The sequence below is a fragment of the Pecten maximus genome, chromosome 15 (genome assembly GCF_902652985.1).
Source record: "Pecten maximus chromosome 15, xPecMax1.1, whole genome shotgun sequence".
NCBI classification, from domain to species: Eukaryota; Metazoa; Mollusca; class Bivalvia; order Pectinida; family Pectinidae; genus Pecten; species Pecten maximus.
The window spans coordinates 36193827-36220700 of record NC_047029.1 but is presented as its reverse complement, the minus strand read 5'-3'; the positions used below and the strand labels follow the sequence as shown (position 1 = coordinate 36220700).

General features: G+C 35.2%; 1 protein-coding gene across 1 annotated transcript; it reads left to right on the top strand.

Moving 5' to 3' along the window:
• Window positions 1-17: 17 nt before the first annotated feature.
• On the top strand, window positions 18-16836 carry LOC117343436 (SAP domain-containing ribonucleoprotein-like). Its single transcript, XM_033905778.1, has 11 exons — window positions 18-97; window positions 3622-3724; window positions 5115-5182; window positions 5892-5968; window positions 8615-8702; window positions 9041-9111; window positions 10267-10321; window positions 12737-12808; window positions 13090-13161; window positions 13830-13910; window positions 14560-16836. Exons 1-11 carry the CDS (start codon window positions 50-52, stop codon window positions 14599-14601), a joined length of 777 nt encoding a protein of 258 aa, XP_033761669.1. The 5' UTR covers window positions 18-49; the 3' UTR covers window positions 14602-16836.
• The last annotated feature ends 10038 nt before the right edge of the window (window positions 16837-26874 follow it).

The following is a 26874-nucleotide window of genomic DNA, read 5'->3' as shown; positions in this document are numbered from 1 at the left end:
GAGCGTGCTTGTGACTGTGATAGGTACCTAGCGGCAGAAAACTCTCAGCATGGCGAACGCATCAGAAAATTTCCTTGCAGAATTAGCAAAGATGAAGGTAAATCCATTATTCTGTTGTTAATCAAAATGATTCTTTTCTCCTCCAGCATTATGTACATCGATATATCCCTTTATCAAATGTACACATCACTACATGCTATGTTTATTAACGTGGTCAATGTGCCTGTTTACAAATAAAATCACAATCGGTGAATCGAAACGGCTATATGATTTCTGTGTCGTATCCGTGCTGCATCTATCAGAATTGTTATACAAAAACATGTGTTTTGTATAGCTATTTGTCCAATAATATACACATGTATGTATTGTCAAATTTGACTACCCGCTATATAAAAGCTCTCAAAGCCTCACGATTTCCTTTTATTTGACACTGTACAAATTAAGTACATTGTACAGTACCTTATGCTTTTCTAGCGGAAATGCTTCAATTTGCTGCTGTTTATATAGCTATATATAGCTGTTATAGTGGAATACCACTATAATAGTGAAATCAGGACTTATATTCTCCTTGACCTGTATATATCCAGTGGACCCTCGATAATCCGAACACCTTCGTTCCCAGTCCAAACCGTCCGGATTACGAGTTTTCCGGACTGCCGAATTTCATCTACCAGGTCAAAAAAATTTGTCGTGTAAGAGTTATCTCCCTTGATTATATACAATCCGGGACGTTTCATAAACACATCTAATTGTCAGGCTTTTTAACAATAGATATACTTATGTTTCTGATATGATTCTTGTTTTCTTTTGTAGAACGTAAAACATAAACTATGTTTTTTAAAGAACATGTAAAGTGAAAGTTGTTTATTTATAGCGGGCATATGTGACCTACAAACAACACACATGTGTCACGTCCCGGAGGTTCACAAACAAGTAGAAATTACAAACGTTAAATACCTTAAATAAAAGACCTGTATTTTACAACTTACCATCAGTCCATATTTTTTTAATGATTTTTACGTACCAGAAACCCCAAGCTATCAATTTAAAAGTACGTGACACCAGCGAGAACTACCTAAGATGTCCGATAATTAGTAAACCCCTATTAACTTAACAATGTGACACTTAATTAAGTATCGGACGACTATTGACTAATTTGTGTGTAATCAAACCCAGTTCTTGTGATCACTGCTGAATACGTAAATGTGTATGTAATTAACAGCATGTATCTTTCAATGAGCCAATATCTGTGTTTACCCAATACAAGTGTTAATGATGTTAATTATACTGATCATAAATTTATTACATGTATTTAAGATTGATTAATTATCGTATCACGTACTGTATGTTTGTGCGTAAATTACGAAATAGCAATATGTGTTCCTATAAAAGTTGCCGTCTGTAAAATAACTATCATAGATATTGTACATCAAGTTGATAAAAGCAAGACCAGGCTATACTATAAAATCCTTTAATACTGTAACGTTTAGGCCGTAGAGAAAAAGTAATGTACCGTTATAAAAACAAAAGCTACACATTGTAGCACAGGTAAACACCCGGGGCTATGACCTGGCAGCGGTCGCAATGACTACGCACAGTGTCAAGCGATAGTCTGTACAGCTGTTGACACGGGTGACTTGCCCCGACATTTTTTCTCCTCCTGGTGAAAAAATTGTCATTTTTTTTGCGGGAAATTTACTAATGAAAAGTACGTTCCGTTCCCAAAATGGGCTTCCGGATTCGGAATCCGAATTTCCGGACTGGTGAGTACAAATAACGTTACGGAAATCCGTTCCCGTGCATTTCCGTCCGGACTGTGAGTTTTCAGGACCATCGGCATCCAGATTATCGCAGGTCCACTGTATATAATAACTGTATTTCTGGGGATGCATGCTGTATGTTTAGATTAAAGGACATATAATTTAAATAATCCAGGTCTAGCACCTGCCCCTGCTGATTGACTGCATTAAGACATATTAAGACATAAGGTTTAACATAACAATTATCAGGTTGGGGAAAAACCATGGCACAGCAACCTTGCCTGTTATATGCTACTTAATTACGCTAGCTAAAGTTTTCTGGATATTGTTTGGGACCTGACACGTACGCCAACTGACCTTTAGCAACCGATCCTTATTTGACACTGCACAAGTTCTGTCCTGATTTCAGGGCATAAAGAAAGAGACAATAATATCAGTATTCATAATTCTAAACTTGTTGACAGCAGTGTGTACTTTTACATTATAATTCTATTTAAACACTGCAATCACTAATTCACACCAAATTAATAATACTTTGACACAAAACACTTCGCTACATCATTCCATTGCTTCTCATAACCTATTTCGAACATTAGTTGTAAAAAATACAGATGTATATATGTAACAAGCAGAACAAATGAAACATACAAAGCAAATAGCTTTTCTTTTGTTTTTGCTTTATATTAAATTTTAGTATTTCATCTAAATTTATATTCCATTTTAGTATTTCATTTAAACGTAAATCAGCAACTTGACATGATCAAAAACCTGACATTGAATATTTGACATTCTGTGCGTGTAAATCCGCCTTGGGAAGTTAGAGGTTATGTACAATATGTCACCTGTCATAAGTTTCTTGTTGTGTTATCCTCACATTGTTGGAACAATTATACACCAATTGGGGTAAAGTTTAGTTACTAAAAATAGCCAAAATTGTTCTAAAGTAAATTTTTCAAAAATTTATGTCCAAGGCGCATTTATTTAAGCATTGAACTGTTTTTGTATGGTATTTATGATCTATGATTTGTTTGCTTGCAAAGCTCTGGCATTCAAATAATTTTACTTCTTTAATTTTTTTAATGCATATCTAATTACCTAAATATCATTTTTAAAATTCATAATTCCCGCCTTAAGCTTACTGACAGTCAAAAGATTTTTTGTCAGTCGTTAATTTGGAACAGCTGGAACACAGTCACATGCTTTTTATCAAACAAAATAGTACACGGAAATTTAAAAAAAAATCGATTTTTTTAATCATTTTGTTATCAACGTAATGCACAAATGGCATATTTTTTATAATAAATAATGCATACAAAATACTAAGTTGTTCAACTTAATTATCCTGGATATTATAGTTCCGGTTGGTGTTGTATTTTAAAAATAAACGGATAAGTGTAGCGCGTGATGGATGCCGGTATTTAGACATACATCAATGCCAGAGCTCTCAAACAGTATATAAAGTGACAATGCCATTAGATTGCATATTGGAAAGTACCAAAAATTGATGCAATAGTTTCGTTAGTGTAATATCAAGTTTCTAGGTAGACAAAGCTTACAGTAAACATATTTTGATAAAGTATTTATTTACTTTGTTGTGAATTAAATCACCATTAAATAATATGTGTCAAAATTTCCTGTTTAATCCAAATCCATACTCCAACAGACAAATTTGTATATTAATTGCAAGTATAATTAGCTGTTTTCCCAAACCTCATATAGATCCCAAGTATTTACCGTCAATTCTTTTACTTAATAATATGCGGTATCACTGTCAGATAGACACTTAATTCCATTCAAAACCATGAGCCATGATTTCATAAATGTAAACTGTCAAAATGATGAATGTTTATTGTTTATTTAGGTCCCAGACTTGAAAAAGGAGTGCAAGTCTCGAAACCTACCAACCAGTGGGACGAAGAAGGACCTGGTTCAAAGGTTAAAAGCTGAGATTAATCAAGGTTCAGGTATGGTCGTTATAACCTGTCTATAAAAACCTCTCGAAGAGATGTAGCAAAGCACTTACTATATATATATAATGTTGAAGGTGACAGAATGCAAGTAATATATATCAAAAATATTAATTTTACAATCCAAGGTATTACATTTTGCACATCCAGTTTCACTGTTTAGATTTCAAGTGCATAATACAACAAAAATGTATACATATTTAGATTGAATATAGATTTCCTTTATGGACAGGTCAAGATTTTTGTGCAAAGGGGCTGATATGGAATGACCTCTTAGTTACTTGATATACACATAAAAGCATTTGGTACATGTTAAGGTTATCATATAATGATATCAATTTTTTTTGGAATTCCATAATTTTTTTCGTTAAAGTTTTCAGTTTACATTAGGCGTAAAACACTAGCTTGGGAACCCCTTAGATTTTGCAAGACATTTTTGTATTCTATTTAGTGTGCCATTTATAGATAAAGCATAAAAAGATAGTTTTTTTTTTATCACTGCACCTTTTAAGCATATTATGATCAATTTATATTGTTTTTTTTAAACACACCTTCAGAAAAACTGATTTTGGATGCTCTAGAATTAGCAAAAAACCAGGTGAAAAAAAAAGAACCAAAAAAACCCTACAATTTAAACAGAAGTTGCTTATCGTAATTGGGACTGTGACACAAGATTCTAAGGGATTTCCCAATCTGATAAATCTTGTATACTGAATTACCTGACATAATTACTTAACACTTATCCTTGTCTTTAAAAATGGCAATTACTACTCCTTCTTAGCGCTCAGCATATTATAGGAGAGGGAAGACTGACTGACGTCCGTTGTCAGTATAATATGACCGGGTGGGCTGTCCTGCTGGGTGTTTTCGGCAAAAGTTCCGGTTTATCACAAGGAGACTTTACACAAACATACTGCAGCCTTCTAAAACACACATACATATTGCACGGGAGGCCGGTCTTAAATGACCTTAGCTGTTGATAGGACGTTAAACAAATAAAACCAAACCAATTATCCTTGTAATGAGTTCACCCTTTATCCTAGTATTTTACCTTAATTCTGGTCATTGTTGCCCACTTTTTACAAATTGAATTGAAATAATTGAAGAATGAAATTTGTGTATAATGTACGGGTGACATATCGATCTATAATATGTGCTGTAATTGTACTTATATATTGAAAAAAGAAAATAGGATTTAATTTACTGTACCAATCAATGTTTAATTAATAAAATGTAAATATAAATATAATTAATAAGATGTAACTATAAATCTAAAGTAAAATATTGGTTACATGAAAGATAGAGAGAACAATCATTTAAAAGTGAACGTAATACATGTAAGTTTTTATTTTGTCACAATGTTATGGTGTTCTGGACTATTTTACAGTGGATCCGGAGGATGCAGTAGAGGAGGAGGTGGAGGCTGATGTTGCCGATGACTCGGTCGAGGATGCTGTATGTATTTTCTAGTGTTGTACTGATATCATAATTTATGTTCTCAGATGACACGTGATAGAATGTAATCTAGGGGTAGTATCTCGAATAGGATTCTATGAAATAGTTGATTGATAATGATATTATAGTTGAACATATATAATTAATCATATTCCTATAAGATATGTAATTATATAATACAATCATGGAATATTCTATTTGAATGATATTATGAAACAGGCAATAATTGAAAAGATATATTTTTCCATGTGTATTCATGGAAAATACTAATTTAAAAATAGATAGAATATATTTTATAATCTATGGTAGTTGTATAATGTAACAGACTATAATTCATTCATAAGATATATTTTCATCTGTATTCAGGGGGAAATATTTTTGTTGTATACAGAAACAAATTGTGATTTATATTTTGATGTATATGAAACAGAATACTTCATATTCGAAATTTTATAAAACAGAATATGATTTATATTTGATGTTTAATTTATATCTTGATATGTATGAAACAGACTATAATTCATATTTTGATGAGTATGAAACTGGCTATAATTCATATTTTGATGTGTATGAAACAGGCTATAATTCATATTTTGATGTGTATGAAACAGACTATAATTCATATTTTGATGTGTATGAAACAGACTATAATTCATATTTTAATGTATATGAAACAGACTATAAGTAATATTTTGATACATATATTCAGTTGGACCAAGTGTTAGGAGAAGATGACACAGATGAAATAGCTCTGACAACAGAAGCTGACACAGCCCCTAAGGAAAGGTAACTCTCAACTACAAATGTGTACCCTCATGTCATCAATTACTACTAGGGGTACTTAAGGAAGTTAAACGATTGATATACTCTTGTCTTGTTGGTGATCCTGATAATTTCTATCTTTTATACTGGCCATAATCCATAGGTGTCAACCATTTTGGATTACGCGGAAAGTGCCCGGAAAATCATTAAAATTTCCCCTAAATCCCGATTTGGTACATTTCCCGAATCAGGGTTAAATTTCTCCCGGATTTGAGCAGTCTTCCCTCATAAAACCCCGGAAATCTCAGACACTTCGACCCTGAACTGATTATGTAAACGGAACACCCCTACCACCTGTGTAGCTGCTTGGTGAGAGAGGCGAGTCGATCACTGGTCACCATATGCGTGCCTGCCATGCGTGCCTGCCGACTGGTGTATACATTATAACCTATGTGGCTTCATTTGACATGGTTAGTTAATTTTGTGATTACAACTAGGATACATCACTTCAAGAACAAACACTGGTACTATCTGTTAACAAGATTTACTCACATGAAAGCCAATTATGCCTTTCTTAATCGTAGCTGTCAGTACCAGCATCTGTATAGTACTGCCGTCATCTTTAATTGGTCAATACTAATATAAAGTCGTAAACTGCCACAAAAATCCGGATTTCAATTTGGGTCAGAAAAAAATAAAAAGACTTTTTAAGAAGTTTGTTTTATGTCATAATAGAACTACTAGTAAAACAAAAATTAATAAATTACTGTGTAATTATTATTTGAGAAAGGAAGGGAGATAATTTGATAAATACAGTGCAACTTCCGAAAACCGAACCTTCTAAAAACCGAACACCTCTGAATACCGAACGAATTGACATTGTACGGAATTGGTCCTTCTTTATTATAGTATTAAAAAACTTCCAAATACCGATCCCTCTGAATTCCGAACACCGGACCGATTTTGCGTCCGGTTCCTGTTAAAATATATCAAAAATTACTTCTGAAAACCGGCCTTACCTGAGCGATTATGACACGAGGTCAGGCCAGTCAACCGTGAAACAACAACTGTGACGGGTATTGTGTGAAGCCTGATTGTCTCGGGACCTACGTAGGTGATTTGTACAGGTATCCAATATATATCCCAAGGGGGCATTATGACGGATGGCCCAGTGTATAATCAACACGATAATTATGAAACAATGTCACACTTCATTGAAGCGCGTCAGTTCGTTTATCTTCTCAATGCAAGTAGAGCTAGAAGCCTGAGTTTCGCATTTAATTTAAATGAGGCCCAAAGGGGGTTGTTTTCGTAAAAGAAGCCACTGATGTTTTTTTAGACAACAGCGATGTCGGAAATACGACCAGTATCAACTGATCAATTGAAATTGATATTGAAACAAAACATCTTCACACCCTTTAATATTAGTCGATATGTAAAATATTCCGTATTGGACTATCGGCCCCATCCACATGACGGAAGCTTCACCGGATGTAACAAAATGTAGGTCGATCGTAAAGTGTAGTTGTACATGTGAAAAAACTGTTTAAAACTATAGTTAAAGTCATTTGCCTTTCTTATATATTCTGCAATATATACATGTACATTGATTAACTTTCATAATATGCATATTATTCAGACAAACCAAATATTGTCTACGTGTGTACGTGCCGGTTTGTAATCGGGTGCATTCTAATAAAAAATCGTCCGACCAATTATATCCGGAATTCGACCGGTCATTTTTCGATCAACTTCTCCAAACCGAACCCTCTGTAAACCGAACAAATAGTCATGTCCCATGCATGTTCGGTTTATAGAGGTTCCACTGTACATTTAGAAATATTTCAGAACAAATAATAAAAAAAAATTCAGGAGATAAGTAGTTGCTTTGTATACTGGTTGCAAATTTCAAGTGACTACATCTCAATACAGTTTTTAAATGAATTAATCTTTTTTTTCTATTTTTCTTTTTTTAATTATTATTATTCTTTAAAAATAACCATTGTTGTCAAATTTAAATATCAAAATGTATAGCCCGTGGTAATTTACACCTGCACAAGCCCATGAGGAACATCACCTAAAGTAACAAAAATGTCACGATTTTTTTCACGCACTTTCTCCCTCATTTTGGATGTGGAATGAGGGAGATCTCCCTCATTGGAGGTTTCAGAGGTTGACATACATGTATGATAATCAGTTTAGATGAAGTCAGAGAAAAAAAACTGGTTTGCTTTGAAGTTTGTTTTCATGTTTAGTTATGTGTTAAGGGTTCTATTGAATAGCACACAAGTTAAGAGTATATATATATACCACCTTAGCATGATAATATATACCTTCTTTTGTAAATAACAGTTCACTCATGACTTATATAATTAGAATATGTTTGATTATACCTCACGTAAACAGTTGTGTTTGGAGACATACCTGACAAATAAGACATGTCCCACCTGTTATCTATTGAGATTATTCAGTTCAGCTGAATGTTTCAATCCTATGTACTGTATAAGTGCCCCGATGACTTTGAATAAAGCCTTTGGCTCATGAAACACCCACTCCTCAAAATGAAGGGGAAATCTTGCTTTTGGATGATTGAAAATGTTCTAAACTTGATATTTATGTATATAATTTATCTAAAAAACATTTGACTAGAGCCTATTTTCTGATTTACAGTGTGACTGTCAGTAAAGTAAAGACACCAATCACTGCTCCTGACTCTGTCAGCAAACAAGTGTCCACCACAGGCGTCAGTGAAAATGATGTGAGCAATAGTTATCTCATTTGGTTGATGATTTTGATTGTCGAAAAAGATTTATTGGTTGTTTATTTTAATTTAACAATTGAATACATTTCATTTTTGGAAATATAGCAGTATCAAATTATCATTTGAAAAAAAAATAATGGAAAACAAGCATTATTTTATGGTCCATGTCTAAGTGATGGCAGGAAGTGAAAATGCAAATTATTGTCTTTGAATGGATTACAAAAAAACTTTGGCAATGCTTTGTTTTTAACAATGGTAACCATTCACAACTACTGGTCTGCTTAGTAATCAAAGGTTTAGACTGTCAATATCCATATATGGTTTGCTGTTTCCAGAGATTGAAGATGAGAGTACAGAAATTTGGAGCCGTCAATCCAGACCTGCAGAAACAACTTAGGGCTGATAGGTATGAATTTATAGAGAATCTGGGTGTGAAGAAAAAAAAACAAAAATAATAGAATACCAAAATCATAATTCTCAAACTCAAAATTAATAAAATGAGGGTAAAATATAAAGAAAGAAAAACTATTTCCTTCGAGACCTTTGAAAAGTACAATGATATTAGGACCAGGTGTTTCTGAAGGGTAAGCATGCCTTACTGATGACACCTGTCATGTAAATCTATGTTAAATTTAGGTAATGCCATAGTCTGTTAATGAAACCAAGTATTGTGATTGAGAGAAACCAGGGTGGTGACAGAGAAGACATTTATTGTGACTGAGAGAAACCAGGTATTGTGACTTAGAAGACATTTATTGTGACTGACAGAAACCAGGGTGGTGACAGAGAAGACATTTTATTGTGACTGACAGAAACCAGGGTGGTGACAGAGAAGACATTTTATTGTGACTGAGGGAAACCAGGGTGGTGACAGAGAAGACATTTATTGTGACTGAGAGAAACCAGGGTGGTGACAGAGAAGACATTTATTGTGAATGAGAGAAACCAGGGTGGTGACAGAGAAGACATTTTATTGTGACTGAGGGAAACCAGGGTGGTGACAGAGAAGACATTTATTGTGACTGAGAGAAACCAGGGTGGTGACAGAGAAGACATTTATTGTGACTGAGAGAAACAAGGGTGGTGACAGAGAAGACATTTATTGTGACTGAGAGAAACCAGGGTGGTGACAGAGAAGACATTTATTGTGACTGAGAGAAACCAGGGTGGTGACAGAGAAGACATTTATTGTGACTGAGGGAAACCGGGGTGGTGACAGAGAAGACATTTATTGTGACTGAGAGAAACCAAGTATCGTGACTGAGAGAAACCAGGGTGGTGACGGAGAAGACATTTATTGTGACTGAGAGAAACCAGGATGATGACAGAGAAGACATTTATTGTGACTGAGAGAAACCAAGTATTGTAATTGAGAGAAACCAGGGTGGTGACAGAGAAGGCATTTATTGTGACTGGGAGAAACCAGGGTGGTGACAGAAAAGACATTTATTGTGACTTGTCTTCATAATCAACAGTATTGCCATGTAAAATGCTTTCAGAAGCTTTTTTAAATGACCAGTGAATACAAAAACAAGCTGTTAACATCAAATTTTTTTTCTAGGTTTGGTGTAAGCCAGAGCAATGCAAAAGGAGGAAACAAGCTAGCTTCAGCTCCGGTAAGTCTCTCGCTCTAACTGACAAATAGAAAGCTTCAGGTCCAGTAAGCTTAAGTTTGTCAATCAAAATAACAAATAAGCTAGCTTCAGTAAGTCTGTCACTCAAACTGACAAATAAGCTAGCTTCAGCTCCGGTCTCTCGCTCAAAGTAACAAATAATCTAGCTTCAGTAAGTCTGTCACTCAAACTGACAAATAAGTTAGCTTCAGCTCCAGTAAGTCTGTCACTCAAACTGACAAATAAGCTAGCTTCAGCTCCAGTAGGTCGCTCGCTCAAACTGACAAATAAGCTAGCTTCAGCTCCGGTCTCTCGCTGAAACTGACAAATCAGCTAGCTTCAGCTTCGGTAAGTCTGTCACTCAAACTGACAAATAAGATAGCTTCAGCTCCAGTAGGTCTCTCGCTCTAACTGACAAACAAGATAGCTTCAGCTCCGGTACGTCTCTCGTTCAAACTGACAAATAAGCTAGCTTCAGCTCCGGTAGGTCTCTCGCTCAAACTGACAAATAAGCTAGCTTCAGCTTCGGTAAGTCTGTCACTCAAACTGACAAATAAGCTAGCTTCAGCTCTGGTAGGTCTTTTGCTCAAACTAACAAACAAGCTAGCTTCAGCTCCGGTAAGTCTCTTGCTCAAACTAACAAACAAGCTAACTTTAGCTTCAGTTTCTCACTCAAATGATAAACAAGCTAGCTTCACCTCCGGTGAGGCTGTCACTCAAACTGACAAATAAGCTAGCTTCAGCTCCGGTAAGTCTCTCGCTCAAACTGACAAACAAGCTTGCTTCAGCTCCGGTAAGTCTGTCAATCAAACAAACAAATAAGCTAGCTCCAGCTCCGGTGGGTCTCTCACTCACACTAACAAATAAGCTTGCTTCAGCTCTGGTAAGTCTCTTACTCAAACTGACAAATAAGCTAACTTCAGCTCTGGTAAGTCTCTCGCTCAAACTAACAAACAAGCTAGCTTCAGCTCCGGTCTCTAGCTCAAACTGACAATTTTGCCATTCTTCAAAACAAATTAATTTGTGCGTGTGTGTATGATATACAGATGATTGTCATTGCTCATTTGCTTGTAATCAGTTGGTAGTTTCCCGGTTTTAATTGCAATTTTGCTAAACAACAGTATCGATTCTCACATGATATTCTCATTAGGGTATATTCTATCATTTAACACATCCTTGTAATTTCGTCAAAATTTATGTGTTATGACATCATAGTTAAATTGTCCGCTTTAAAGAATGTTTATAGCGAGTTTAGATGAATTTAAGGCACCTTATTGTCTTAAACTATGTCATATCTAATTAAGGAACCTTACCATCTTAAACTATATTACATCTAATTAAGGAACTTGCCTTCAGACATTATACCATATCTAATCAAGCCACCCTACCTTCTTAAACTATATCATATCTAATTAAGACACCTTACTGTCTTAAACTATGTCATATCTAATTAAGACACCTTACTGTCTTAAACTATATCACATCTAATTAAGACACCTTACCGTCTTAAACTATGTCATATCTAATTAAGACACCTTACCGTCTTAAACTATGTCATATCTAATTAAGACACATCACCGTCTTAAACTATGTCATATCTAATTAAGACACATCACCGTCTTAAACTATATCATATCTAATTAAGGCATCTTACCGTCTTAAACGATATCCTATCTAATTAAGACACCTTACTGTCTTAAACTATGTCATATCTAATTAAGACACCTTACCGTCTTAAACTATATCATATCTAATTAAGAAACCTTACTGTCTTAAACTATGTCATATCTAATTAAGACACCTTACCATCTTAAACTATATCATATCTAATTAAGACACCTTACCGTCTTAAACTATGTCATATCTAATTAAGACACATCACCGTCTTAAACTATGTCATATCTTATTAAGGCACCTTACCGTCTTAAACCATATCATATCTAATTACCGGTAAGACATGTTACCATCTTTAACTATATCACATCTAATTAAGGCGCCTTAGCTTCTTAAACTATCACATCTAAGATTTACCGTAGATTAGATTTATTTCTGATACCAGACTTAAAGCATACAATTATGTAATATACAATTTATATGTGGTTACAGATCATTGAATGTTATCTCGATAGTTTTACAATATTTCTGTTTTCTCTGTGTTTATCAAGTTTGTTTTTGAAACGATTAACACTTAGCGTTGGTATTATGTCCTTGGTGAGACTAGTACTGTTCCATGTATTTACTGCCCTTATGGAAAAGACATTTTTTCTAAGTGAAGTTCTCATCTGTAGGGGATAAATAACATCTAACCTGTAGTTTCAAATTTTTAACATTTATTTGCATTTGCTGTTTAAGATATTGATTATAATTTTATGCCATATAATAAATGTGTATATATGTAAAATGTTCTTGTGTTTCTAGCCTGCAGACATGGACAAACTGAAAAAACGAGCAGAAAGATTCGGAGCGATCACGTCAACAGTCCTTACTAAGGTTTAATTTTTTGTCTGAGGATCTCAAAATTTTTAATCAATATCAATTTTTTTTTTAATTGTCTCCTAGGCATTGAAATAAAGACCTGTTATATAACTGTAATGTTCTTGCTATTGTTACATGTATAAATACACTATTTTCGCCTTTTGTTACACCCATATATGTATACATAAATATATGTATTGTTCTCAGCATCGATGCCTTACATGTTTCTGAGTAAATATGTGGACCCTGTTGTTGTCATCGAGGGTATACTGTAACGTAACCTGGATGTGTTGTAGGTTGACGAGACCAAGAAGTTGAAGAAGCGAGCGGAGAGATTCGGTGCTGTAACCTCGACTAACTTGTCCAATGTAAGACAGAACGAACTGTTCGTTATGTTTCTCCTTTCAGCATTGGTTCATTTTTTTGTCTACTTACATTTATCATTGTGTCCAAACTTATGAACTGTTAAGAATATTCTGTTGAAACTTGAGATATGTTTATTTAAGCACAATCACAAATGCTGTGATGTTCATTGCAATTTGAAAGTCAGTTGAGTGTAATTTTCAATATTATTATTCGAAACTTAAGAATTCATGTATATATACATCATCGCCAACATAGCTTGTGTTGTGTTCTATAATAGGTCACTGTGACATTAAAGGTAAATTGAGGGCAAAATTTCCAATCACAATAACGGGATGAAGCTTTCGGGTATAGGTCTACATACTTACCAAGGTTTACAAGGGCTAGAACATTTGGTAACATGATGACTCGAGTTTTCTGGTTTCTGTTTTACGATATGGGCCTGGTAGCAACTTGTGTCCAACCTAAGTGTGTTGACAATTGATGTATAGAAATTGAAAACGTTACTTAAATAAACCGACTGGTAATGTATTGCATAAAATATTGTAAGATTGTATTAATTGTGTCCAATGTATCATTATTATTTAATATATGTAACCTATTGTAACAAACTGCCGTGTGTCAGAGTGATATCGGTAAAACCTTGTTAAATTATTACTGATCACGTTTACAGACAGAAAACCAGGAGAAATTGCTGAAGAGGAAGGAACGATTCGGTGTTTCAACAAGCACAACTGACAGTTCAGAAGCTGATGTAAGTGTTGACGATTATTCTACCACGTTTGCTAAGCAACGCCAGTTTTGATTGGTATAAAACCGTGTATTATTTTCCAGTAATACACGCTCGTGTCAATAATACACACTCTTAAGTCACGGCTGTTACAATCTTTCCCCTTCAAAATCGTGCATTTGTTAACAAACATGGCGGCGTCAAAACATTTGAACGTCGGAGACCGTGTATTTTACAATTTTGCCAGATTGTTAATTTCTATCAAACCAGAGCAGAATTTGCTAAACAATATGTTGTAAGGTCAATTTCCACAGGCAACCTTTGGAGAGCATTTCTAAATGAATTGCTGGCCGACATCCCCGAAAGTTCTCGTAACTTTGACGTCATCTGGCTTGGGATTGACATCAGCTTTTGAATATTCCTGAGCATGCGCGCCTTAGCGTTTCTTGTGAATTGTAACAGCCATGCGACCTTCGTTATTAATTTAATTGCAAAATATCCTCATCCTCGTTGTATATCCTGCAACAATACACGAGTCATCATTAATTATTTCTAAAGTAAAAAACACTCTTCATTATTATTATTATTTCATAAATGTCCTTAAGAATTAGAAAGTCATTAAAATAAATAAGTTCATATTTCTTTTTATGTTTGTTTTCCAATGTCATTTCAGGCGAAGAAAAGAAAACGAGCAGAACGGTTTGGATTGACGTGAATATTTGCAGCAATTTATAAACATTTCACCTCATCCTATTCAAGTCAAGTCATATATCCCATGCCATATATAAAGGAGACCTGGAGGATGTAACTTCACAGAAATAGTCAGTTTCATGTTGATTTGTCAATTCAAAAATTGTAAAAGAAAAATGGATGATGTAATGTTTTAATTTTTTTCTCGCCTTTGACAAAGTTGGGAAGCGGGACTTTGATCTGATTTTTTCGCAGCCTGCGACATGTCATCAACATATCCCTTTATAGTTTTTCGTTTAGATCAGATGCTCAAAAAGTTTAGTCCAACATTGACTAAAGTTGGGATAATCATGTAGTTAGAAATAAAAACACAGACTTAATTCATTACGGAATTTCACCCAAAACTCAAGGGTCCAATGACAGTCCAGGGATAGTGGTCATCTGAAAGTTTTATTTCAACCAAACTTAGAATATATTACATTGTAGTATGGACATTTCAAGATATTATTCACAGTATTTACACATATTTATAATATATGATGTATTAATACCCCTAATTTGAAAAAATTTAAGTGAATTTTGGAGTTTGCTTAAAACTCGCTATACTTACAAAACAGAAAAGGCCAGATAATTCTTTTTATATAATTGCATATAATTCTTGTTCTTTACGTGTGTATCTTAAAAATTCAGGTTATTGAATCTTTCATTTTATGTAAATCATTTATTTGGTATCCATATGAGTGTGCCAGTGAGAAATGTCATGGCTTTAGTAGAAAAAGAACTGATGTTTGATTAATTTGAGATGTTGATTTTTATTTAGAATGTTAGTCTAGGTTACTGTAAATATCTATATTTTGTTGAGCTGAAATTTGAACATATCAACATATTACTTTTGTCATTAATAAACTAACAGATACACAACATGAGATGGAATGAATATTCTAATTGGATTACCAGTATAATATGTACAAGATGATTTTGTTTAAACTTGTACATGGCCTGTATTTCTTTATCATTTAGATATTACTAAATGGAGTTTATCTTGGGGTATTGTTGTTCACTTGGAAATAGATGAGTCCTTTTTGTATCATTATGAATGATATGGTTTAAAATTTAAATTACAAATCCCAGGATCATTCAAGATTGAGAAAGGAGGATATTTTAGGGGGAGACACATCTCTTTCTTAAAGCTTACACCAGTTATAAATACTTTAATATCCTTGATGACTGTTCAGTAGATTTTTAAGATGGGTGTTATGTCACAATGAAAGTCTGGAATCCTTGATTTAATACATGCATCTCTTGTTTTGTCTTAGAAATACACAGACCTTATACAGAGGTAAAAACATCCGGACTTGTCCCAGTTTAGAGAAGGGTGCCTTAGGCTTGTCAAATTACAGCAGGGATTGTTGGGGGCCTCTCAGTAAATCAGTTTAAGAAATGTATTTGTTTGTCAATATTAGATTACTTTTATGAGTAGGTTTTAGTATGTGTATGGAGAGAGTGGTATACATGTGGTTAGGTGTTTGGCTGTTTGTGCATGCACAGAATGTAAGGAAGATAGAAAGTGACTGCTTTATAAATAGCACTAGTGTAGGTAGTATTATATACCATTTAACTAGATTGTATGTTAGTGTTCAAACTCGTTTCTGATTTTCTTAACTCTGTAGACATTTAACAATTAATTCTTTTCCTAAAGATTTTATTTCATGAGATATGTTGACATTTTTTTGTTGGACCTAGTGCATAAATATTCTGGCATGAATGATTTGTTTTGTCCTTTCATTTGTTTCATGATCATAATCGCAAGGGTTAATTTTTTACCCTGTAGCAGCAACCATTTTGTTCACACCCCAGTATATATTGAGGCCCTTATACCATTCATGTGGGCTCCAGTCTACAAGAGAGAGAAACAAAAATCAAGTCGATCATACTGTGTAAGGGATTATTTTCGTTGTAGAACTATTTTCGTGATGAAGATTATCCAGGCCACAACAAGAAACCTTTCTAATTAACTGCTAATTCAACTGTTTTTAATTTGTATAGAAACTAAAACTTCATAGATATGCGAGTAGATTTTTTTTAATAAACACAACACTGCACGACCCCTCGCTGTTTAGAGAGAGAGAGGGAATATGTTTTGGTTGTTTGTATGGATTATTTGAAAGAAATCTTTTTATTGTAAGTAATGAAGGAGGCTACATCGCGTTTTCTGGATACATTAACAAGATGTTTTATGAAATAAATCTTTTGATAAATTTGTTAGTTTTTTTTTTATTTAAATCATCAGTCATATAGTGTATATACAATGTGAGGCAAGCTTTGTACCAATGGTGAACTCGTCCCCTAATTCTAGTGTGAGGTACAGTGATATACAATGTGAGGCGAGCTTTGTACCGATGGTGAATTTGCCCTCTAATTCTAGTGTGAGGTATAGTGATATACAATGTGAGGCAAGCTTTGTTCCGATGGTGAACTCGTCCCCTAATTCTAGTGTGAGGTATAGTAATATACAATGTGAGGCGAGCTTTGTACCGATGGTGAACTTACTCCCTAATTCTAGTGTTAGGGTAGAGTTAAACATGATTTGGTCACAGGCACCAAATGTAAGACGATGGAAAAATGCACTTCCAGACCGAGGTTCGAAACTGGGACCTCAAACACAAGCCGGATTCTCTATCAATTGAACTACCTTGTCGCCGTTGATCGACCTGCTCCAGTTCCACTTCATATACATTACATAAAATAAAACAAGGATTACTTCCCAGTGAATATCATATCTTTTTTCAAATGTGAGCCAGAAGACTGATATTTTGTTACTCCTGTTTTGCACTTGGACATGATGTCAATGTTCTGTCTACCAATCAAAAATGAGATGACATTATATACACAATCTGAGAGGAATTAGTGAAAGCTCATTTCTATTAAGGAAGATAATTGGATTTGGAGGTAATCCTTGTCACTACGAAGGCAATCACAAGACGTGATGTATTATAAATACGTGTTTCAATATTTGCAATTTGGTCCCGTCATAAAAAAGATCAACAAATTTGTGTGATAAAAGAAAAAAAATTTAATAAAATTGCGTGCAGTTTGATATATTATAAGTCAGTACATAAACACAATCTTGAAAAATACATTTTAAATTTCTGCCATTGACAGGAAAATTTGTTGCAAACATTAAAAGAAAGGGGTTTTTTTTGGTCTTGTCATAACAGTTGGACAGTCAGTGGCCATTTTTAGGTCACCTGAGACAAGGTCTCAAGTGACCTATTCTAATCGCCTTTGTCCGTCGTCGTGCGTCTGTAAACAATTTACATTTTCGACTTCTTCTCAAAAACACCTAACCTAAATTCAATGAAATTTGGCAGGAATTTAAGCTTCTATGGCCAAAAGTCAACCACAATTGTGAATTATATGGTCCCTACCTCCCGAGAGGTGGGGCTAAAAAGGGTCAAATTGACTAAAACTTCAAAAATCTTCCTCTCTACTCTGACGTATGGTGGACTCTTCATAGAAGGAAGGGTTTTCTATTTTCCCAGAGGCTGATGAGCGGGGCTAAAAAGGGTCAAATTGACTGAAATTTCAAAAATCTTCTTCTCTACTCTCAGATATATATGATGGAATCAAATACTCTTCATAGATGGAATAGTCTTAAGGTGCTTTACAAAAATTGTGAATTTCATGACCCTGGGGTCTCGCGTTTGCCCCTGGGGAGGGGTTAAACTTTACTATAGCTTATATAGAGAAATCACAGTTTTGAATATGATTTGTTTGATTTCTATTGGAGTTCATTCTTACTTGGTTAACACTATCAGCTTGTGATGGCAGTTTGATGGAATACACTTGTTTTCCCTGACTGACCCCCAGAGGCTGATGGGCGGGGCTAAAAAGGGTCAAATAGACTGAAATTTCAAAAATCTTCTTCTCTACTCTTAGATATGATAGAATCAAATACTCTTCATAGATGGAAGGGTCTTAAGGTGCTTTACGAAAAATATGAATTTCATGACCCTGGGGTCACAAGTTTGCCCCTGGGGAGGGGAAAAACTTTACTAGAGTTTATATAGGGAAATCAAAGTTTTGACTATGATTTGTTTGATTTCTTTTGGAATTCATTCTAACTTGGTTAACACTATCAGCTTGTGATGGCAGTTTGATGGTATACACTTGTTTGCCCTGACTGACCCCCAGGGGCTGATGGGTGGGGCCAAAAAGGGTCAATTAAATTAACTGAAATATTTCAAATCTCAGGTGACCATTGTTAAAATGAACAGTTCGTCATTGATTATTAATCTGGAATATCTCAGGATTTTGATGCCTGTTAGACATTCTCATGGACAGCAGTGCATCTACAGCATGCATTAGATTCTTTCATTGACATCAAACCGGCTGAAGAGATTGTTCACTTTAAGTGATTATCTCCCTTCCATTAATAATCTGCTACTGATTCTATTCTGAAGTCTTCCCATTGTCGGTTTACACACCTGGACATAGTAAACATGTTTACAGATTAATTATACAACATTGAATATGATATATTGATTACATTGTTACACGGACATGAGTATTTATATAGCATGTTAATGTTATAGAATTATTTAAGCATTAAATTCATTTTTTTTAGTTTCATCAGGGTATGAAAAAAAAAATTGTTTGCAAACTGTATGAATCCGCGTACCGGATTCTTACAGAAGTTTGCAAACAAATTTTTTTTCATATCCCCATGAAACTAAAAAATAATTGACTTCAACGCTTATCATTAATTTTTGATAATAATTTTCTAATTTAAAACATGTTTTATGTACAATTTTACTGATTTTATATGGGATTCCTTTACACAATGTCAATTGTCATATTGTGACGTCACATTTTTCACGCCATTATCGGAATTGTTTTTCATAGCGGTATGGAAAAAAAAATCTCAAACAATCAGAAAGCCACATTCTGTGTACAAACAATGGAAAATTAATTATAACCTTTTGAAAACATCAGTTAATTGTTTAATTAACCCATTAAAAAATATTGACTAATGATTGTGAGTATATGACCACTACAGCGACAAGAGACTAAAAGAGGAACCATTTACAAATGTACACTACACAATCCAAACAGTAAAACTGTATATACATCAAAAACTATTTAATAAAATTCATTTATAAATATTATTTCTGTACATCAAAAAAAATCTTTAACAATAAATTCATGAATATTATTATTTCTGTACATCAAAAATATTGAATACAGTTAATTTCTGAATATTATTTCTGTACATAATAAAAAAAAATATTCAATACGATAAATTCATAAATATTGTTTCTGTACATATTATTTGTGTACATCAAAACATATCTAATATAATTGATTTTTGAATATTATTTCTGTACATAAAAAAAAACAAAAAAACATTCAATACAATAAATTCATAAATATTATTTCTGTACATATTATTATTTGTGTACATCAAAAAAAAGGATTGAATGCAATTAATTTTTGAATATTATTTCTGTACATCAAAAAAAAACAACAACAAAACATTCATTACAATAAATTCATAAATATTAATTATGTACATATTATTTTTGTGTACATCAAAAAAAAATTATTGAATACAATTAATTTTTTAATATTATTTCTGTACATCGAACAAACATTTTAATACAGCAAATTCATAAATATTATTACAGTGGAACTTTGTTAACTTGAACTCGGAAAACTCGAATACCCCACTTAACTCGAAGTACTTGGTCAGTCCCGTCCGAATTATCTCTTTATCCTAGTAAAGAAAACTAGGAAAATTAGAATTCCGGAAACTCGAAAAACTTGGATAATACCAAGTGAAAATTTGGTCCCAACAATAAAAATCTACTTGAAATGATCGAATAAACTCGAAGTATCATTTTTTTCCCCAACAACGATCGGTGGTAAACGTTTTTCAACATCGAAATCCGTTTTTAATACTAAGGTATCGGTGTTTCATAAATTCGTTAAAGAAATTGTCGATGGAATTTTATAAATATCATTTCTTTACATAAGAAAATATTTAATACAATTAATTTATAAAAATTATTATTGACATAAAAAAAAATTTGATTTAATTAATTTTTTAAATGTTATCATTTCTTTACATCAAAAAAACATTTAATACAATTGATTTATAAATATTATTTTGTTACATAAAAAAACTCATTTGATACAATTAATTTGTTATTATTTCTTTAAATCAAAAACATTAAATGTAATTAATTTATAAATATTATTGTTTCTTTACATCAAAATCTATATGATACAATTAATTTATAAATATTAAAACCGTACGTCAAAAACATTTGATACAATATTTCTATAAATATTATTTCTGTACATCAAAAAACCATAAATACCACGTATTTTTTAATATTATTATTTTTTCTGTATATCCTTGATAATTGAATTCCAAGTGGAAATGATTTCGAAACTTTTTGAAATAATGTGTCGCATAGCTCTTTATGTCATCTGAGACCAAGTTGACCTTATGCAATCACATTATGTCCGACATTGTGCTAGGTGTTCGTCCATTGTAAACAATTTAAATTTTTTTTTCTAATCAAGAGGTCTAGGGTTGTATATTCGAACATTCAGTGTCATGGGGTCAAATGTGTTAAAATAGTTAAACAACATTTTTCTATAATTGAGAGGCTTAGTGTCAATACTAAGTAATGGACCAGTAGCAAGCTTGTTCAAATGAATGATTTTGATAGACTTTCTAGCTCACAAGGGTCAAATGTTGTAATTTTTTAGGTCATCTGACGTAAAATTCAAACGACTTCTTGATAATCAGAAGGACGAGGGTACTAATATTTTGCATGTAGCTTCATTGGATTAAGCTCTACCAATTTTGTTCAAATGAATGACCTCGACTTACTTTCAAGTTCACGGGGGCAAATATATCAAAATTTTCAAACAACATCTCGATTACCAGCTGGTTGAGGTTACTGATATTTGGCCTGTAGCATGCTCCGCTGAAGCCCTACTATGTTTGTATGTAAGGAATGACCTTGACTCACATCAAAGTCACAGGGGTTAAATGTTTTAACAAAATTCAAACAACTTTTCGATAACAGGAAGGCCCAGGGTACTTATATTTGGCCTGGGGCGTAGTTGGATGAAGGCCTACCAAGTTTGTTTTAATGATATCCTTGATGGACTTTCAAGGGCACAGGGGTCAAATATGTGAAAACATTTCAAACAACTTCTTCTCAATTATCAGAAGGGCCAGCGATATTTGGACTGTAGTATGCATGAATGAAGCCCTATCAAGTTTGTTCATATGAATGACCTCGACCCACGTTGAAGGACTACCAAGTTTTGCGTCTTTCTGATCTTGCACCAAGAAATGCCCCCCCCCCCCCCCCCCCCCCCCCCTTTTTTTTTTTTTTTTTTACTTGCTATAGTAGTGTTGTTAAAGGTGACCAAATATAATATACAAATATACAACAGAGTATAATATGCCGACAATGGCAGGTCTAGTCTACGATCACGTTGTTGAGGTACGTAAATAGTCCATACAGAAGCTTGACCAGGTGTAGACTACGGCGATTGTAGTCACGCACGGCCGAACATCACATTCGGGACGAGGTGACATAAACACATTCGCTTAGAGAAGTCAGCTCGTCATGTACATTTACAACATACCTCCTCATTTAAATATTGGTATGTGCTCTTAGCAAAAGGTTACAACTGAACATGAGTTTGAAAGGTCAACTCAACCCCCGACCTCATGGCAGGACAACATGAGGAACAAAGATCCATCTTCTGCGGAAAGAACAGACGTTTGACCCAGCGTCTTTGGACAGGACTCGCCAAAAGAACGTTCGACCCACATTAGCAATGCATGGGACAATGCAGCTCTCGCCACCATGGCCCAGATCGAAATCTGCAAAGTCAGTGGTTGAGCCAAGCCATTCTCAAAAGCGCTATTGCATCCTCCAACATAACCCAGCGCCAGAGGACGACTACAGGCCCCATGTCAGACACCACCCCTGAGCTGCTGGGCACAAACCTGGACATGAGCGCACCTGTCGTTCGGGAGAACATGCAGCATAAGCGATACTTCCCAGGGAGCCACAAGTTGCCCGCTGCGTGGGGTGAGAAACATCACACCAGAACAACCCTCTAACTGTGTGAACGAACCAATCATCAAAGTATCGACCACATCCGGCACTCTTAATGCCGCACGACTCCCTGTGGCGGACGACTGACCAAACGCGAAGAACCGTTTGTCAGCGCACCCCGACCGCCTTAATAGAGAGGCCACCATTCCAACAGATCAACCAAGTCATCCACAACGCAGACGTCTCTGTACCCCATTTCTGTCATATCCAGTACACTGACGCTAAGACGGACATTACCTCTAACGAGCCAGACAAACGCAAAGACATCGGGGAGCTTGCAGTTCAGCAGCTGATCACGATTACCCGTTCCCCCTCGCCTCCGTGGTCCCTGACATAACAGAACGCAGGTGGTATTGAGGTCCTTTTAGGGGATTCATTATAATGAACATCGTCATCACACAAAAGATCCTCACCAAATTGGGAACTGACGGCGGCATAGGAGTCCTAACCACCAAGATAGACACCGAAGTACCAAGCTCTGTACAGACTTTGTTGTTTGGTTTGTTTTTGTTTAACGTCCTATTAAGAGCCAGGGTCATTTAATGACGTGCCAGGTTTTGGAGGTGGAGGAAAGCAGGAGTACCCGGAGAAAAACCACCAGCCTACCGTAAGTACCTGGGAACTGCCCCACGTAGGTTTCGAACTCGCAACCCAGAGGCGGAGGGCTAGTGTTAAAGTCTCAGGACACCTTTACCACTCGGCCACCGCGGCCCCTTCTGTACAGACCAAGAAGACGTTCAATAGCTGTCTGCTTATCCATCACAGACAACAAAGACCACAGGTCAACATTTCCTTTTCCATCATTATTGAGCAAAGTTTGTTCCCCAATGACAAAGTCGCAATACCCACAAGCAGGACTGCAAACTCTGTGACCAAAATCATATCCAATAAAGAATCCGGTGACTCCGATCATCCGACCAAGTGTGAAACCAATCCGTAACCAGAACATCGTAAAACATCTTCAGTCATAAAAGTGGTTCCGAGGAACCCCTGCTGACCATTCCGATCCTACTACGATATGGAGCGGTATCATGATCGTCAATAAAGACACGTGGGGTGGTAGAGCTCCCTATTTCATTGAATCTCCGAGGGGAATCCGACTGGACATAACTTTAACTGGACAGAACACATCATGGAACCTCTCTCTATATTTATTGATGTGGGCATTTAATAGTTTGTTATCTCGATATAGAGGTGATGGACATACAATATTTGAATATCTCGAGAACATGGTGATTGACATACAATATATGATCATCTCGATGTGGGCATACCATAGATGATTATCTCGATATTGAAGTGATTGACATACGACAGATTATTATCTTGATATTGATGAGATATCTATGGACATACAATGTCTGGTTATCTCGATGTGAAGGTGATGGCCATACAGGGGTTGGGGAAGACAACTGTCGCGCGCTATTGCACTGTTTGCAATAGGGTAGCGTCATTATTTTATAGCGTAACAATGTCGCAAATTGATGACGTCATCAATATCTGTGAACATTTCATTTGCCATTTTTGTTCGCACGACAAATCGGTTTCATAACACCTAAAATTTTACTAGTATTTTTTTTTCAAATATGCGGGAAACATGGTTCTTGGACAGGGAGATTTTAATTCTCGTTTGCTGGCAATGACTCGGCAAGCTTTCTTCTGACAGACCAAAAACTGACACTTTGGTTGAGATATCCACGGAACAGATACATGTACATGTGAGTAAGATCTTCCTAAATTCGAGAAAGATGCAATTGTCATATAATATTTGGTAATCTCAACATGGAGGAGGACATACAATATGTGATTATCTCAATATGGAGGTGGACATACAATATGTGATTATCTCGATATGGAGGTGGACGTACAATATGTGATTATCTCAATATGGAGGTGGACGTACAATCGGTGATTATCTCAATATGGATGGAGGTGGACATGCAATATGTGATTATCTCGATATGGAGGTGGACATACAATATGTGATTATCTCAATATGGAGGTGGACATACAATATGTGATAATCTCGATATGGAGGTGGACATACAATATGTGATTATCTCAATATGGAGGTGGACGTACAATCGGTGATTATCTCAATATGGAGGTGGCCAAAAAATCGGTGATTACCTCAATATGGAGGTGGCCATACAATATGTGATTATCTCAATATGGAGGTGGACATACAATATGTGATTATCTCAATATGGAGGTGGACATACAATATGTGATTATCTCAATATGGAGGTGGACGTACAATCGGTGATTATCTCAATATGGAGGTGGACATGCAATATGTCATTATCTCGATATGGAGGTGGACATACAAAATGTGATTATCTCAATATGGAGGTGGACATACAATCAGTGATTATCTCGATATGGAGGTGGACATACAATATGTGATTATCTCAATATGGAGGTGGACGTACAATCGGTGATTATCTCAATATGGAGGTGGCCAAAAAATCGGTGATTATCTCAATATGGAGGTGGCCATACAATATGTGATTATCTCAATATGGAGGTGGACATACAATATGTGATTATCTCAATATGGAGGTTGACATACAATCAGTGATTATCTCAATATGGAGATGGACATACCGTATGTGATTATCTCCATATGGAGGTGGACATACAATATGTGATTATCTCGATATGGAGGTGGACATACAATCGGGGATTATCTCGATATGGAGGACATACAATATGTGATTATCTCAATATGGAGGTGGACATACAATATGTGATTCTCTCGATATGGAGGTGGACATACAATCGGGGTTTATCTCAATATGGAGGTGGACATACAATATGTGATTATCTGAATATGGAGGTGGACATACAATATGTGATTATCTCGATATGGAGGTGGACATACAATATGTGATTATCTCAATATGGAGGTGGACGTACAATCGGTGATTATCTCAATATGGAGGTGGCCAAAAAATCGGTGATTATCTCAATGTTGAGGTGGCCATACAGTATGTGATTATCTCAATATGGAGGTGGACATACAATACGTGATTATCTGGATATTGAGGTGAACATACAATATGTGATTATCTCTATATGGAAGTGGACATACAATATGTGATTATCTCAATATGGAGGTGGACATACAATATGTGATTATCTCAATATGGAGGAGGACATACAATATGTGATTATCTCTATATGGAAGTGGACATACAACATGTGATTATCTCAATATGGAGATGGACATACAATACGTGATTATCTCAATATGGAGGTGGACATACAATACGTGATGATCTCGATATGGAGGTGGACATACAATATGTGATTATCTCAATATAGAGGTGGACATACAATCAGTGATTATCTCCATATGGAGGTGGACATACAATATGTGATTCTCTCGAAATGGAGGTGGACATACAATATGTGATTATCTCGATATGGAGATGGACATACAATGTGATTATCTCTATATGGAGGTGGACAAAGAATATGTGAATTTCTCAATATGGAGATGGACATACAATATGTGATTATCTCGATATGGAGGTGGACATACAATATGTGATTATCTCGATATGGAGGTGGACATACAATATGTGATTATCTCGATATGGAGGTGGACATACAATATACGATTATCTCGATATGGAGGTAGACATACAATAACATATATCACACAACTTACTCAGGAGCAGTATATATATGGTAAGTTTGGTGCGATTATATGTGGAACACTGGCTTGTGTCGTATGATACCTATTGAACACTGCCTTGTGTCGTATGATACCTATTGAACACTAGCCTGTGTCGTATGATAACTATTGAACACTGGCTTGTGTCGTATGAGACATTGAACACTGGCTTGTGTCGTATGATACATATTGAACATTGGCTTGTGTCGAATGATACCTATTGAACACTGGCTTGTGTCGTATGATAACTATGGAACACTGGCTTGTGTCGTATGATACCTATTGATCACTGGCCTGTGTCGTATGGTACCTATTGAATATTGGCTTGTGTCGTATGCTATCTATTGAACACGGGCTTGTGTCGTATGAGACATATTGAACACTGGCTTGTGTCGTATGAGACATATTGAACACTGGCTTGTGTCGTATGATACCTATTGAACACTAGCCTGTGTCGTATGAT